General features: G+C 39.1%; 1 protein-coding gene across 1 annotated transcript in view; it reads left to right on the forward strand.

Moving 5' to 3' along the window:
• The window catches only part of MDN1 (MDN1, midasin homolog (yeast)), a 92,184-nt gene that overhangs the window by 19,998 nt on the left and 57,989 nt on the right, over positions 1–14,197 (forward strand). Inside the window, exons 21-38 of the mRNA XM_010000537.1 lie at positions 119–232; positions 866–1,013; positions 1,173–1,283; positions 2,098–2,249; positions 3,076–3,254; positions 3,617–3,825; positions 4,894–5,040; positions 5,767–5,908; positions 6,032–6,166; positions 6,243–6,381; positions 7,338–7,476; positions 7,572–7,702; positions 8,637–8,781; positions 10,082–10,211; positions 10,774–11,007; positions 11,702–11,899; positions 12,725–12,933; positions 13,477–13,599. Coding sequence (XP_009998839.1) covers positions 119–232; positions 866–1,013; positions 1,173–1,283; positions 2,098–2,249; positions 3,076–3,254; positions 3,617–3,825; positions 4,894–5,040; positions 5,767–5,908; positions 6,032–6,166; positions 6,243–6,381; positions 7,338–7,476; positions 7,572–7,702; positions 8,637–8,781; positions 10,082–10,211; positions 10,774–11,007; positions 11,702–11,899; positions 12,725–12,933; positions 13,477–13,599 — 2,785 coding nt within the window. The remainder of the gene's footprint in view (positions 1–118; positions 233–865; positions 1,014–1,172; positions 1,284–2,097; positions 2,250–3,075; positions 3,255–3,616; positions 3,826–4,893; positions 5,041–5,766; positions 5,909–6,031; positions 6,167–6,242; positions 6,382–7,337; positions 7,477–7,571; positions 7,703–8,636; positions 8,782–10,081; positions 10,212–10,773; positions 11,008–11,701; positions 11,900–12,724; positions 12,934–13,476; positions 13,600–14,197) is intronic.

The raw sequence follows: 14,197 nt of genomic DNA on the forward strand, positions 1-14,197 counted from the left end.
GTTATTACTTGTACTTTCTAATTACTCTGGTTCTTCGGTAGTAGGTTCTAGGTAGTTTGACAAGTCAGTATTGTGATGCTTAAAAATTTTACATGTTACATTGATTTGATTCTTACAGGTTTACTGAACTTTATGTAGAAGAGCTGAGAAATGAAGGAGACTTGCAGGTTCTTATTATGGATTATCTGAGAGGTTTGAATGTGAACAAAAATACAATACAAGGAATTGTGAAGTAAGTTGGTTGTAATCTCTCTAAATCCTTGATGGAATAAGTCACAAAAAGAAAGTATGTCACTGTGGTCTGTGGTTAGGCTGTTTGGGGAAACCCTGTAATGCTCCTGTGCAGCAGTTTGCATAGCCTTAGGAAGTGGAAAAGAGTCAACATCCATTCTCATCCTTCTGAAGGCTTCTGTACTCGTGGGGAGGAGATTTACTTTCTCTTATTCAGAATTGCTTTTTTGGTAACACCAGTGCAAAAAGCATTGTTGCAGTCTTCTTTCCCATCTGAGAGACTAAAACGGTTTGTTTCTGTAGATCATACAGAAGTCTTGTGTGTTTATCAAGGTAGCTTTCTTTCCCCTAGTTTAAACTCTACTGTGTCACTGCTTTAACCTGACAAACTGTTACATGTTCAGAATACTTGGAGTTTATAGTAATTCTCTGTATATCAGGCTCTCTCAAAAATCTGGTTCTAAAATATTCTCTTGCTTTGCTTCACTGACTGCACAGACGGCAGAGTTTGGCACGGCTTTCCTAACCTGGAAATAAGCTTAAGCTCATGCTTTGGGTTTAACTTCCTAGAGCAATGGTTTGATCAGTAACAGCACTATATAACTGGAACTGGTTTTCTTCTTTGTTTTTGAAGCTTTTATTTATCTGTGAGAAAGGAAGCAGAAGCAAAGCTGGTGGATGGAACTGGCCACAGACCTCACTATAGTCTCCGAACGCTTTGCAGGGCCTTGAGATTTGCAGCATCTAATCCCTGCAGCAGCATTCCACGCTCACTGTATGAGGTAATTACCTATGTTGGGGTTTGTTTCAGGGTGTATTCACTACAAAGACTATTTGGGTAAATGATAATCCTCTCTTCTAAGTGCAGTATTGAACAGAAATTATTGTTTAATCTGTATGTGATTTTTCGTTTTATCACTGAAAATTACTCTTCTTCGTAGGGCTTCTGTTTGAGTTTCCTGACACAGCTTGACAGAAGTTCTCACCCAGTAGTACAAAAGCTAATTTGCCAGCATATAGTCTCTGGCAACATCAAAAGCCTTCTCAAACAGGTAGGTAACTAAGCCTAGAAAGAGTTTAGTGTTCGGAGTACAGTTAATTTAGAGTTGCCTTTTTGCCTTTTTCCTTTGCATTTCCTTTCTCTCTTTCATGTTATAGATAAGAACTAAAAAAAAAATTAATACTGTTCCTTTGTATTTTTTTATTTCTGCTTGAAATGCCCATATATTAGCTAGTTTATTTGTTAACTTGAAAACATATGGAATTCTGAATAATTACAGGATTATGTGGGGTGTAAGCAGCTTAATACAGTGACTCTAAATGTAAAGTTTTCACAGAATTTTGAGGAGCTTTCACAGGTTTCTTATTTTTAGACTGAAATGCAGACCATATGGATATGAAGCAAACATCTGTGCTTTGTCTCTAATGGGAAAGGAAGAATCTCCCTGGTGCAGGGAGTTCAGCATGAGTTTGCATGGGGAACTGGGCAGGTGGGATAGGGAAGCCAGTTGTGAGAGAGAGGTACTTGTTTCAGAATAAACTTCATGTTAGAAAAATGCATAAATACAAAAAGAAAAAAGCCAGTTTCCTTCTTGGAAGCATTACTTGAAAATTCAGTTGCTAGGACTCTTAGAGTCATTTTTATCTTCCTGGCACTGGCAAAAATTCCTGCTTCATGATCTTGAAATGATATGGTCAGACTTTTCCTGTAATTTACATTCTGTGACAAGGGGACAGTGTTTACTGCAGGAGTGCTCAGGGGTTAATTTAAAATTACTTCCTACAGAATATGTTGCAGTGGCATTGTCTTCATTAGCAAATTGAAACTCGTTTGTATTATCTGTTAATTCTGTCATGTCTCCTTAGCAAATACCAAAACCCCAAGGAGGAAGGTTTATACTTATAGAAGGATACTGGATTTCAGCTGGTGATAAAGAACCTACTGTAGATGAGACTTATGTGCTCACCCCTTCAGTTAAGCTTAATCTGAAAGACATTGCCAGAGTCGTGTCTGCAAGGTGAGTCTGTTTCAACCTTTCCATTAAAAATCTAAGTTCAAGATGTTTATTTGGGCCCTGAATGGTGTCTCCCTAGCCTTTATTGTTTGGCTTGAGTAATGTCTGTTTTCCTGATACTTTACAGCTAACTTTTCATTATACGGTGACTTGAATTTATACATGTATTTCTTGTCTCCTTAAGCCATTTTACTGCTATACCTAGTTTTATTTAAATGGTAATCTAGAAATTTGCAGTTGGAATAACCTGCTCATTTCACACTGCCATGCAAAGCTTCATGGGTAGCAGTTAGCACTTGAGGGGAATACCACTTATGTCCCCCTGTTAGTGTATGATCTTGGATACTCCAAGTGAATTAAGTAATGATATTTTGACAGTGTAGTTTGGTAATGTATAGCAGCCTTCCAGGACCTGAAAGGGGCCTACAGAGAAGCTCAGGAGGGACTTTTTATGAGGTCATGTAGTAATAGGATGAGGAGGAATGGCTTTAAACTGGAAAAGGGTAGATTCAGGTTAGACATTAAGAAGAAATTCTGTAATGTGAGGGTGGAAAGATACTGGAGTAGGTTGCCCAGAGATGTTGTGGATGCCTCATCCCTGGAAGTGTTCAAGGAGAGACTGGATGTGACTAAAGAGGAACCTGGTGTAGTGAGAGATGTCCCTGCCCATAGCAGGGGGGTGGAACTAAGTTGTCTTTAGGGTCTCTTCCAATCCAAACAATTCTATAATTAATATACATCTGTAAAAGTTTCAAACAGCATCAATGTCTTGTGTACGAGAAAGGTATGACTTGTGCTTGTAAACCACTATTTTGGTTATCCCTCTTAGGACTCATCCAGTACTGATTCAAGGAGAGACCTCTGTTGGTAAAACCAGTTTAATTCGCTGGTTGGCTGCTGCTACTGGGAATCACTGTGTAAGGATTAACAATCATGAACATACTGACATCCAGGAGTATATTGGCTGTTACACATCGGATGCCTCTGGGAAGCTGGTATTCAAGGAAGGTGAGTAGGCATATTATATTTACTCCAAATTGTTGTCTCATTTCACTGCTTTTTTCTTCTTTTCTGCCTAGCCTCTCTGTTTTATTACAATGGAGACATTACCTGTTATAAAGTTAGTAGTTGCATGTTAGTGATAGTCACTTATGTGAATTCCAGTGAATTCTAGTGATTAATTTTTGTCTTGTCATACTTGTCCTATTGGACATGAAGAAAAGAATTCAAGAGCTTATCCAATACTGTTGCTTCTGTCTCTGGATTAGAATTTATACTGAGTGAAAACTGGTTGCTAAAAGGATCTGAATGCATGTTTCTGTTAGATTTAGTTTGTTGGAGTTCTAACTAGAACTTCTGTTCCCTCCAAGGCATTCTCATAGATGCAATGAGAAAGGGTTACTGGATTGTTCTAGATGAACTGAATTTGGCTCCCACGGATGTTCTGGAGGCTCTCAACCGTTTGCTGGATGATAACAGAGAGCTGTTCATTACTGAGACCCAGGAAGTTGTCAAAGCTCACCCTCGCTTCATGCTGTTTGCTACACAAAATCCTCCAGGGCTCTATGGTGGCAGAAAGGTCTGTATAATCTTTTCCTTTGAGCAGCTATGACTCCAGGGAATGAATCTCTCTCATACATAGAAGTGTTATGTGAAAACTTTCTGATGCATAGCACAAAATTAACATGAAATTCTCAAGAGATAGAGATGAGATGACTGTGGACTAACTTTTAGTATCACCAGGTTCTCTTTAGGTTAGTTGCTTGTTTTGCAGAGAACAAATTTCTAATTAATTTTTAGTAGTTGATATTTAAGAGCTGTACTGAACTGGAGTTCATGTATATCATTTAACTTGGCATTTCTTGCTCAAGAGCCCTGGAGAAAAGATTTCATGTAGGCTATTGATGTCCATTTTGTGCTGGAATAGTTAGTTTTCTTTATAGAGACTGGCATGAGGCTGTGTTTTGAATGTGTGACCAACACAGTGCTGATAACACAGGGATGTCTTAGTTAATGGTGAGCAGTGCTTGCACAGTGTCAAGACCTTTTCTGCTTCTCACACTTCCCCACCAGCAAGTAGGCTGGGAGGGGACACAGCTGGGACAGCTGACCCCAACTCACCAAAGACATATCCCATACCATATGATGTCACACTTAGCAATGAAAACTGAGGGGAGAAGGAAGAAGGGGGGATGTTCAGGGTTTGCTTCCCCGACTTGCCATTATGCATGATGAAACCCTGATTTCCTGAAATGTTTGACACCCACCTGCGGATGGGAAGTGGTCGGTGAATTCTTAATTTTGTTTTGTGCATTCAGCTTTTGCTTTACCTGCAAAACTGTTTTTATCTCAACACACAAGTTTTCTCACTTTTACTCTTTTGAATCTCCCCCTTATCCTGTTGTAGGGGGAGTGAGTGAGAGGCTGCTTGGCGCTTAGCTGCCTACCATGGCTAAAACACAACACACTTTAAAAGTTCTTGTCCTCATTCGGGTTGTCTCTTAAACCTTCTTTCAATATTGATGTGCATGTGCTAATTTGTATGCTGTGACACTATCCAGATTTCCTTCAAATGTGATGGGGGAGATACAGAGCATGAGGAATATCAAAAAAGTTGAATCAATAATAATATGTTTTCATATTTTAGGTGTTGTCTAGAGCCTTCAGGAATCGTTTTGTGGAGCTGCATTTTGATGAGCTGCCAAGTGCTGAACTAGAAACCATCCTGCACAAGCGGTGCAGTTTGCCACCTTCTTATTGCAGCAAGCTTGTTAAAGTCATGTTAGATCTGCAAGTATGAGAGGCTTTCTTCTTTTTGTAAAGACATGCAAACGTATTTCAGCACAAATTAATAGAAATTCCTTGGAGGGGAAGGTGTTGCCAACTGGCAGATATTTAAAACCTAAGCCATAACTGGTGGAAGAGAACCTGCCAAAGTGCTTGGTTCAGTGATTAAAGATAGAGAATAGGGAAGGTGATGGCATATTTGAGAGAAAGCTGACAGAAAAAAAGTTAACAACCAAAGGCCTTCGCATATGATGTGTAGAACAATCCATTGCTCTGGATCTAAAGTACAGTAGTGAATTTGCAGCTGTCTTTGGATCATGCTAAATTTTATGTTACTTTCAAGCAATAATTTTGAGTGTTCTCTGACACTCCTGTTTAACAGGCATTTAACACCTAGTATGTAGTTAAAACTATCTTGTATTTAAAAGCAGTTGCAGCAGCACAAGCCAGAGCACATTTCGAAGTGTTATGTTTTGACATAGAACCTAACCTTTTGCGTGGATTTTGTTTTATTTCAGGTACCTATTATTGCCTACATTATTTTGTTTCTGGTACCTACAAAATACCTGCTTTAAAGGTAGATTCAGTTCAGGATTTCTGACTGTAGTACTTTATTTTGCTTTGTGATACAGTTTGTTTGAAGAAATGCCACATTAGAGAGCTCTGATGAGCTTTTCTTTAAGTATTCAGACAGGTTCATTAAAAAAAGACTCATGTTTTGTTCCTGTGACAGTCTTACCGCAGAGGTTCCACAGTGTTTGCTGGGAAACATGGGTTCATTACCCTGAGGGATCTGTTCCGTTGGGCTGAAAGGTACAGGTTGGCAGAACACCTGGAGAAAGACTATGACTGGCTTCAGCACTTAGCAAATGATGGTAAGCCCTGCTGCCTCACTCTTTTAAAAAAAAGTGTCTGTAGAATTGTTTTCTAACATTAGTTGTTAAGTATAATTTTTTTGTTTCTGACTATCCAGATAGTAATTGCTGTCTCTTTTGTAGGTTTTATGCTTCTGGCAGGCAGAGTCAGGAAACAGGAGGAGGTGGATGTTATTCAGAGTGTCCTTGAAAAACACTTCAAGAAAAAAATATATCCTGAGTCTCTCTTCTCAGGGGAGAGTGTCAAAAAGCTACTGGGTGAGTTTCCCAGAAGGACCACACTGGTGGCTCTCTAGATGTGAGTGAAGCTGATGGATTGCTTTGTGTTGTGCAGCTAAATCCTCCACGCGGATGACAGTGATGGACAGAGATTTTAACCATATTGTCTGGACTCAAGGGATGAGGAGACTTGCCATTTTGGTGGGACGAGCCCTGGAGTTTGGTGAACCAGTACTGCTGGTGGGAGACACTGGGTAACCTTGCTCTTTATGATGCATTTCTTTGTAGTGCTGCACCTGCCACTGAGTCAAGCACAACACATATGGGCTTCAGTGCTGTTTTGATCTGGCACACTTAACCCTCTGTCATGGCAGACTTGAAACTGCTGTTTTCACAGTTCCCTTTTGAGGGGAAGCAATTGCATCTCTTTCAGCACAGGTCTTTAATATGATTATGTGCATTATCTGTAGCTAAGTAGAAATTACATAGAAAGTAATAAAATTGAAATGAGCTGACTTCTGTCCTCACCTCTCACAAAGTAACCTGTAGAAACTCACTGTGCCTCACTGAAAAGGCTGCCTTTGGGGAATTGTGACATTTTTGTGTTTGAGAGCACATTTGCCTTACGTATTTTAAGAACTTTAATGTAGCCTTGCTACTACTTCTACGCCCCCTCACCCCCACTCCCTGCCTGATATGCTGTAAAGGCAGTCGTGGAAGGAGGTGCTCTCTGCTTCTGTGCTGGGTATAAATTTAGGGAGTAAATCTTTGTGGGAGAGAAGGGAAGAAAAATGCAACAAGAGGGAGAAGTAAATTAGTTAGGTAATAAATGAGAACTCCAAGCACTTAGCAGTTTAGTCCCTCAGACTTAGGCTTGGTCTAGACATGTACCACCTCCAGTTTAGTGAAATGTTAGATTAGTTTGAGTATCTTTAGGGGCAGACTGAAATAAATTTTAATGGGACCCATAGAAATCCATCAATACAGCTATTGATTGAAATTTAATTAAAGGCATCTTGTGCAGGCCAGCAAGAGTTGTTGTGCCAAAAATGGCTTTACTTTGTATACATTTCTTTCAAGGAAATGAGCAAAAGGAAATGCTGGGTCTTTGCCTCATAGCACTTAAGTGAAAGTGCATCCTGTCTAAAGTCAATTGATTTTTTCAGTATTTCTTTTTTTTATTCTTCCTTTTCATTAAATTACTTTGCAGGTGTGGTAAAACTACCATTTGTCAGATCTTTGCAGCATTAACAAATCAGAAGCTGTACTCAGTGAATTGCCACTTGCATATGGAGACCTCAGACTTCTTGGGAGGACTGCGACCAGTGAGACAGAGGTCCAAGGACCAGGTTTGTCTTCCATCAATAGCAGTTTAGATAGTGTGACTGTGGAAGCAAAAAGTAGCAGTTATTAATGAGTTTTCACTTCCTTTTCCTTTTCTTAGGAGGATTCTAATAGTTCTAGACTCTTTGAGTGGTGTGATGGACCTCTTGTCTTAGCAATGAAAGAGGAGGGTTTTTTCCTCCTTGATGAGATTTCTTTAGCTGATGATTCTGTACTAGAGCGACTTAACAGGTAGGTCCTACATGTCTATGTATTAAGTATCTTCATTGTTTCTATTCTTTATACAAACATGAACAGAGTAAATCTAGCTTCTTTTATGCACATTTGTTTCCTGGTCTGGGTGAGCTGCTCTCTTAATATGTGGTTCTTGTTGAAAGGAAAGTTGACAATACTATTTCTAGCCTCTTAGTGAGCTCTTGAAAATTATGCATCTTATCAAATACCAGAAACAAAACCTAGTTATTTCCCTCTTATGTGTAAAAAATAATAAAATAGAAATTATTTAATTAGCTGCTTCCAGTGTTCTCTCATTTAGTCTTTTCTTTAACCATTATGTTGAGATGACTATCAGCTATACTTTCTACCATATCCAAACCCTCTGTGCTACAAGCTGGGGTTTTTTCATTGTATAACTGCAGTTATCTTCTTCCATAAAGTTCAGTTAACCTCTTTGTTTTGACGATGAAACTAAACAGTGTCTTTCTAAACAGGTAACAGCTCAAACCTTGACAGCTCTTAGTGTGCAGTGAGGTACAGCTAACAAAACAAAATCCCCCAAACCCACAAAAACGTAGTGCAGTGCTTCTCAGATGTATAGTCTGTCAGCTTGAAGGCTGATTCATTGTGCACATTTCTTTATCTAGCTCCTGTGAATATAAGTTTTACCATTGCTTTTGTAAAGAGGGCTGTGAGATATATATGTTATTAGGTTGGTGTTTTGACAGATCATTTGTACTGAACCTTATCAACAAGGTTGGGTAGAGTTTCCTTCTGAACAAAATCAGAAATATTCTCAATTGTGGAGGATGAACAGATTTTAAATTATTTTTAAATTATTTCTGGGGCAATGAAAGTTAAATCAGGCCAGTTTATGTGGTTTTCATTTTTAAGTGACCTTTTGAAGTGTGAAATGAAACTTAAAATAGTTTTCTAACCTTCCCTCTAGTGTTCTTGAAGCTGAAAAGACATTGGTGCTTGCTGAAAAAGGTGGTCAAGATGATGAGGAGAATGAGGTAGAACTGTTAGTTGCTGGGAAGAAATTTCGTATCCTTGCAACCATGAACCCAGGAGGTGACTTTGGGAAAAAGGAGGTAAATGTCACAGCAACTGAAAGCACAGCATGTGTCTTCTGGTCATGTTGGCTGCTTGATGATTGGAGGTGCAGTGCAAAGGTACATCGTGCCAATTCTACCATCCAGTGCTTCCTAGCAGGAAATCAGCCTCATCACACTGAAGGAGAATTAGGTTGCATCTGTTTTCCATCACTTGTGTGGTGTCATTTTGAAAATATTAGTCAATACTCAGTGGAGTGTCAATGAAGACTTCAGGCCTCTAAATACCCTAAGTAGGCTTGATATGTAGAATACTTCAAGTACAGCGAAGCAAGAAAATCGAGCTATAACATGAGGGTGGAGTCATGTGAAATTACATAATAAATTATTCTCACTAATACTGTTCAGAAAGTCACAGTTAGAACTCATGTTGCCATTCTCTGTGATGATGAATATTACCTCCCAAAAAATCTTTCTCATTTAATGAAAAAAAATCTGTTGCTGAAGTTCAGCTTTAAGTAACTTCAGACAGGTAAAAAAACAAAACAAAGCCCTAAAAAAATCCCACAAGTTTATTTAAGCAGTTTTGGGAGCTAGGACTGAAAAAAAAGCTATAAGCTCTTTTACTCAAAAGAAGATGGGTGACCCATTTAACATGGTTTCTGTGGTACAGAACAGTTCATTGTAAAGCCATGTGTTTCAAGGGGTTTCTGCATTTCATTTGTGCTATTGAGTTTTGCTTGACTAATTCAGCCAGAGAAAGAGAAGAATTGCAGAAATCAGTTGTGATTGAAAGCAAATTTCCATATGGTATTTTGCTTCTCTAAGTGAGTTTCCATTGCCAGTGTTTGATCCATGCTGTCCTAGAATGAAGTGGAGCCTTAGTGCTTGCAAACCAGCTTGGCTTCTGTCCATATTCTTGTGAACTTTATCAGCTTTATCAGCCATTTCTTGCATTGATTTGTCTACTAGAAATCTTAAAATCCACATAGAATCATAGAATCGTTTGAGTTGGAAGGGACCTTATAGTTCCAAACCCCCAGTATAGGCAGGGACACCTCCTGCTAGACCAGGTTGCTCAGAGCCTCATTTAACCTGGTCTTGAACACTTCCAGGGAGGGGCATCCACTGCTTCCCTGGGCAACCTCTTCCAGTGTCTCGCTACAATCTTGAAAATTTTGTTACAAAGTGGTCCTGTCAAAATAAGAAGGAAAGGTCTAGCTTGTTTACTTTATTTATTGTTCAGAAGTACTGTGGCTACAAGGCTGTCAGCTAACTGTAGCCTTAAGTAATATATGTCAGGTAAACTGAGTTGCTGAGCTGTTCTGCTTGTTTGCAGCTTTCTCCTGCGCTGCGCAACAGGTTTACAGAAATCTGGTGTCCACAAAGCAATGGCCGTGATGATTTGATACAGATTGTAAAACACAACCTTCACCCAGGATTGTCTCTGAGTGGAATAAAAAATCAAGGTGAGTGCTTTTCTGTGTGCTGGAGTTCAAACATTGTTAAGAAAAAAATTAGTTTGGAGGCTGCTAAGCTTTCTTCAGAATTTACACCACTGTGTCCCTTTTTCTTGTAAGAACATCTCTGAAGACACGAAATATTTTGAGCTTTGTGTATGTACCTTTTTGTGTATGTTATATGCTAACCAGAAATAAGATCAAGGCTGCATTTACTTCAGCATCCAGGTAGCTGAATTATCCTCAGGCTTTTGGTGCCCTATTTTGGCTCCAGTGTAAGGTGTTAAAGGAATGGGAGCTTAATTTTTTATTTTTATTTTTTTTGCCAGCAGCTTCACTGTTCATGTTAATCACTTGTTTCAGTCTTATTATTTGGATTCAAAAGGATTTGTAACTATAGCACAAGTACAGACTTATTCTTCAGTTATCCTGCAATTAGAATACAGAGTACCATCCACATTGCCCCTGCGTTTACAGCTGTACCTGCTTTACTGAAGCTTACTGTACAACAACATTGCAGGTGTAACCAAAATAATTTGATAATGACATGAATTTTTTACCCTTTTTTTAGGGGCGGACATAGCAGAGCTCATGATGGACTTTGTTGAATGGCTGACTAATCAAGAGTTTGGTCGCCAGTGTATTCTCAGTGTGCGAGATGTCTTGTCATGGGTTAATTTTATGAATGTCATGGTAGAGGATGATGAGTCGAATTCTGCCAAGGATTATAGTCTTCTTCACATTTCTCCAGTGATGTCTTTTATCCATGCTGCATGTTTGGTATACATTGATGGAATAGGATCAGGTAAGTCTCTTAGTGCTCATTTGGTAGCAGAAAATATGAAGGTATATATTTGTATTAATATGTTAGAGTAGAAAGCAAGCAAAATGCTTTGGGGCAGCACAGGACTCTTCTGGGAGAGATTTTCACTTCCATTTAACAATATCCTGTTCTTCATGTACCTTTCTTTGTGCCTCAGTAACATGAGTTTGAATAATGCAGCAAGCTTCAGTAAATTAGAGGTAGTAATAATAATAATGTTACAAAGGTTAACATACAAATTAAGAAAATTTGTGGGTTTTGATGCTCTCCCTCTCTCCCCTGCCCTATGTCAGCATCTGTACATGTATTGTGTGCATAGCTCAGAATGCATCTTCAGTTTTGGCTACTGGCCCAGCTCATAAATAGGAGACATGGAAAAAGTGAAAAGCTGAATGAAATGCAGGGAAAGGGGTGCTGTATGACAAGGGATCAGGGTGATAGTGGTGGTTGAAGAAAGGGTTTGGGGAATAAGGTGTCCTTAATTCTGTTGCTCGCAGAACAATTTGTCCATGGTAAGTAGTACTGGAAGCACTGGCAAGCAAAAGCACTAACATAAAATATAAACCTGAAATAGAATCCTGCAGAAAAATGGCATCTCTGAAGGAATTGTTTCTTAATCATAAGATGAGCATGCCTAGTAATGTTTGGAAAGCACACTTACCTTTTCTAATTACAGGTACAACCTCCTGCTCAGCTGATACGGCTTTATTAGCTCGTGAAAAATGCCTGGCATTCTTGTGTGAGAAAATGAGTCAATTCCTTGAGCTGACTGATTATCAGAAGAATGAACTAAAGATTTATGACAGAACAAAGAAGAGAGAATTTGTGTGGATGGACAACTTTATGGGAATCTGCCCCTTTTTCATTCCAAGAGGCAAGAGACTGTGGGAGCGGGTGGACATTTATTCTGTGGTTTTTATTTCCAATAGTTCTGTTATTCACTAAATCTAAGTAGGATACCTGAAGCATTACAGAGTTTGTCCTCAAGCCTTAGAAAAATGCCTTTTCTGCCTCCAAGTATGTTTATTGCAATTTGATAAAATTTATTAAGAAGACACATTTGTTAATTGCTTTCTTTTATGACTTTTAAAAATTACTTGTTAATAGTCTAATTTTAGTAGCCACTGACCTATACTGGCTGGAATTGGGGCAGGCAAGCTCCATGCTCTCTACTCTCTGTATATCATAATAACAGCATAAAGGAAATATGTGCCCAGCAACACACTTTAAGTTAAAGCACTCTTCCTTCACAGAACTGTATGGAATACATCAGTATGTTGTTCTGTGACATGGCTGAACTGTATCCTTCAGTGCCATATTTTAAAAAGCTGTTTCTGAGTTTTAGATCTGCATGTCTGAAGCACAGGGACAGATTTATGATATTTCAGTGATAGATCTCTCTAGTTGGGGTCATGAACCAGGAAACGGCAAAGTTTCAGGGCAAAATATACTCTCTATTCATGTGCTTTTTTGCAAAATTCAGCATAAATGTGGAGGGATGGGCTGGAAAACAGCTGCAGGTCAAACAATGTATACGAGCTGGATCTCTGAAAATGGGATCCAAGCTTGCTCTCTATTGCTTGTTGTCATGGGATCAGCAGTTAACAGACAGAATGGTCTCATTTAGAAGCACAGTCAGCAGCTCCAGCATAAACACTCTGGTTTAATTATTTTCTGGTTTACCTTTCCTTCCTTTTAGGGCCTATTCTCCAGAGGAGCAGCATTACAGATTATGCTCTAAATGCTGGGACCACAGCAGTGAACGCACAGAGACTGTTAAGAGCCCTACAGCTCAACAAACCTATTTTGTTGGAGGGGTCACCAGGTGTGGGCAAGACCAGTCTAGTTGCTGCCCTGGCAAAAGCATCAGGAAACTGTCTCGTTCGAATCAACCTGTCTGAGCAAACGGTAGAATAAAATACTGTCTTTGAAACTAAGTATTTATGGGGAAAGGCGGTGTGTGCTTAAGTGAGAAAGTGTAGTTCTTTTTAACCTTAGCACTGAGTCTGAATTGTTAATTTTTCCTTCTTTCTTTCCTTTTCTTCCTTAGCTTTTCCTTCAACATTAAACCAGAAAGAGCAATGAGCTTCCGTTAACACATGCCAACTCCCAGATTTTTCTGTTGTGTTCAAGTGAAGTCATATATAATCTTTGTCTACCCTGTTTTTCTTGGCTTGTGCAAAGTTACCTTGAAGACAGCTTTAAGGCTTCTTAGGTTTTCTGTTCCAATTTATATTATTTTTGTTTTAAATATAGTAGCTAGTTGCTGGAGTCCTATTATGGAAATGCTTTTAGCAACTTGCAGTTACTGAAATTTAATACTTTTTATCTCTGTTTGAATGAGAGGGGGGGAAATGTGAAGAAAAGCTTAACAAAAACTGTTCATGGACTTCGTGGACCTCTGTAATTTATTTCTCCCCCACCCCCTCCCTGCATTCTCTACTCCTAAAGGATGTGACAGACTTGTTTGGGACAGACTTGCCCGTTGAAGGTGGGAAGGGAGGAGAATTTGCCTGGCGTGATGGACCATTACTAGCAGCATTAAAAGCTGGACACTGGATTGTGTTAGATGAGGTAAATTCAAGTTTGGGGCACAAATAAAATGAAATGTTCTGTAAGAGCAAAGGTGATGGTTTGGCATATAGGATAAGTACCTTTGAAGGTTAATGACTGAAATAAGTTTTGTTTAATTTTAGTTGTCTGAACCTGAAAATGATGGTCCCACAGAGAATATTAATGTCCCTCTGATAAGTCCCCCTGTCCATTGGTCCTCCACAGGGAAAGTGTAAAAGACCAGCTTTGGCTGGACCTCTTCTAGACTCAAGACCAAAATTGGAATCCCAGCCTAAATTACAGCAGAAAGCCAAGGATAGATTTAATTTATATTTGAGAGATTTTTTGAGAAGAGTGTCAGAAGAAGTTTTGGTACAAATGCTCTTACAGGGGTATAATTTTGCTGAAACAGAAGTCCCTTTTACTGGGACTAGTACACTCTATTGAGTACTGATTTAATTGAGATGAAGAAGAGTTTCATTTTGCCAGTATAAACTATGCTGCCCACCACAGGTTTAGTCATTTACTGAGTATCAAGTACTTTCAAGCGTATGAAGCAATGGGCGGAGATCTCTTCTTGACAACATGTGTTACAATTATTGCAGAGTGCAAAATCTGA

This window comes from Chaetura pelagica, unplaced genomic scaffold (assembly GCF_000747805.2).
Source record: "Chaetura pelagica isolate M959 unplaced genomic scaffold, ChaPel_1.0 scaffold174, whole genome shotgun sequence".
Lineage (NCBI taxonomy): Eukaryota > Metazoa > Chordata > Aves > Apodiformes > Apodidae > Chaetura > Chaetura pelagica.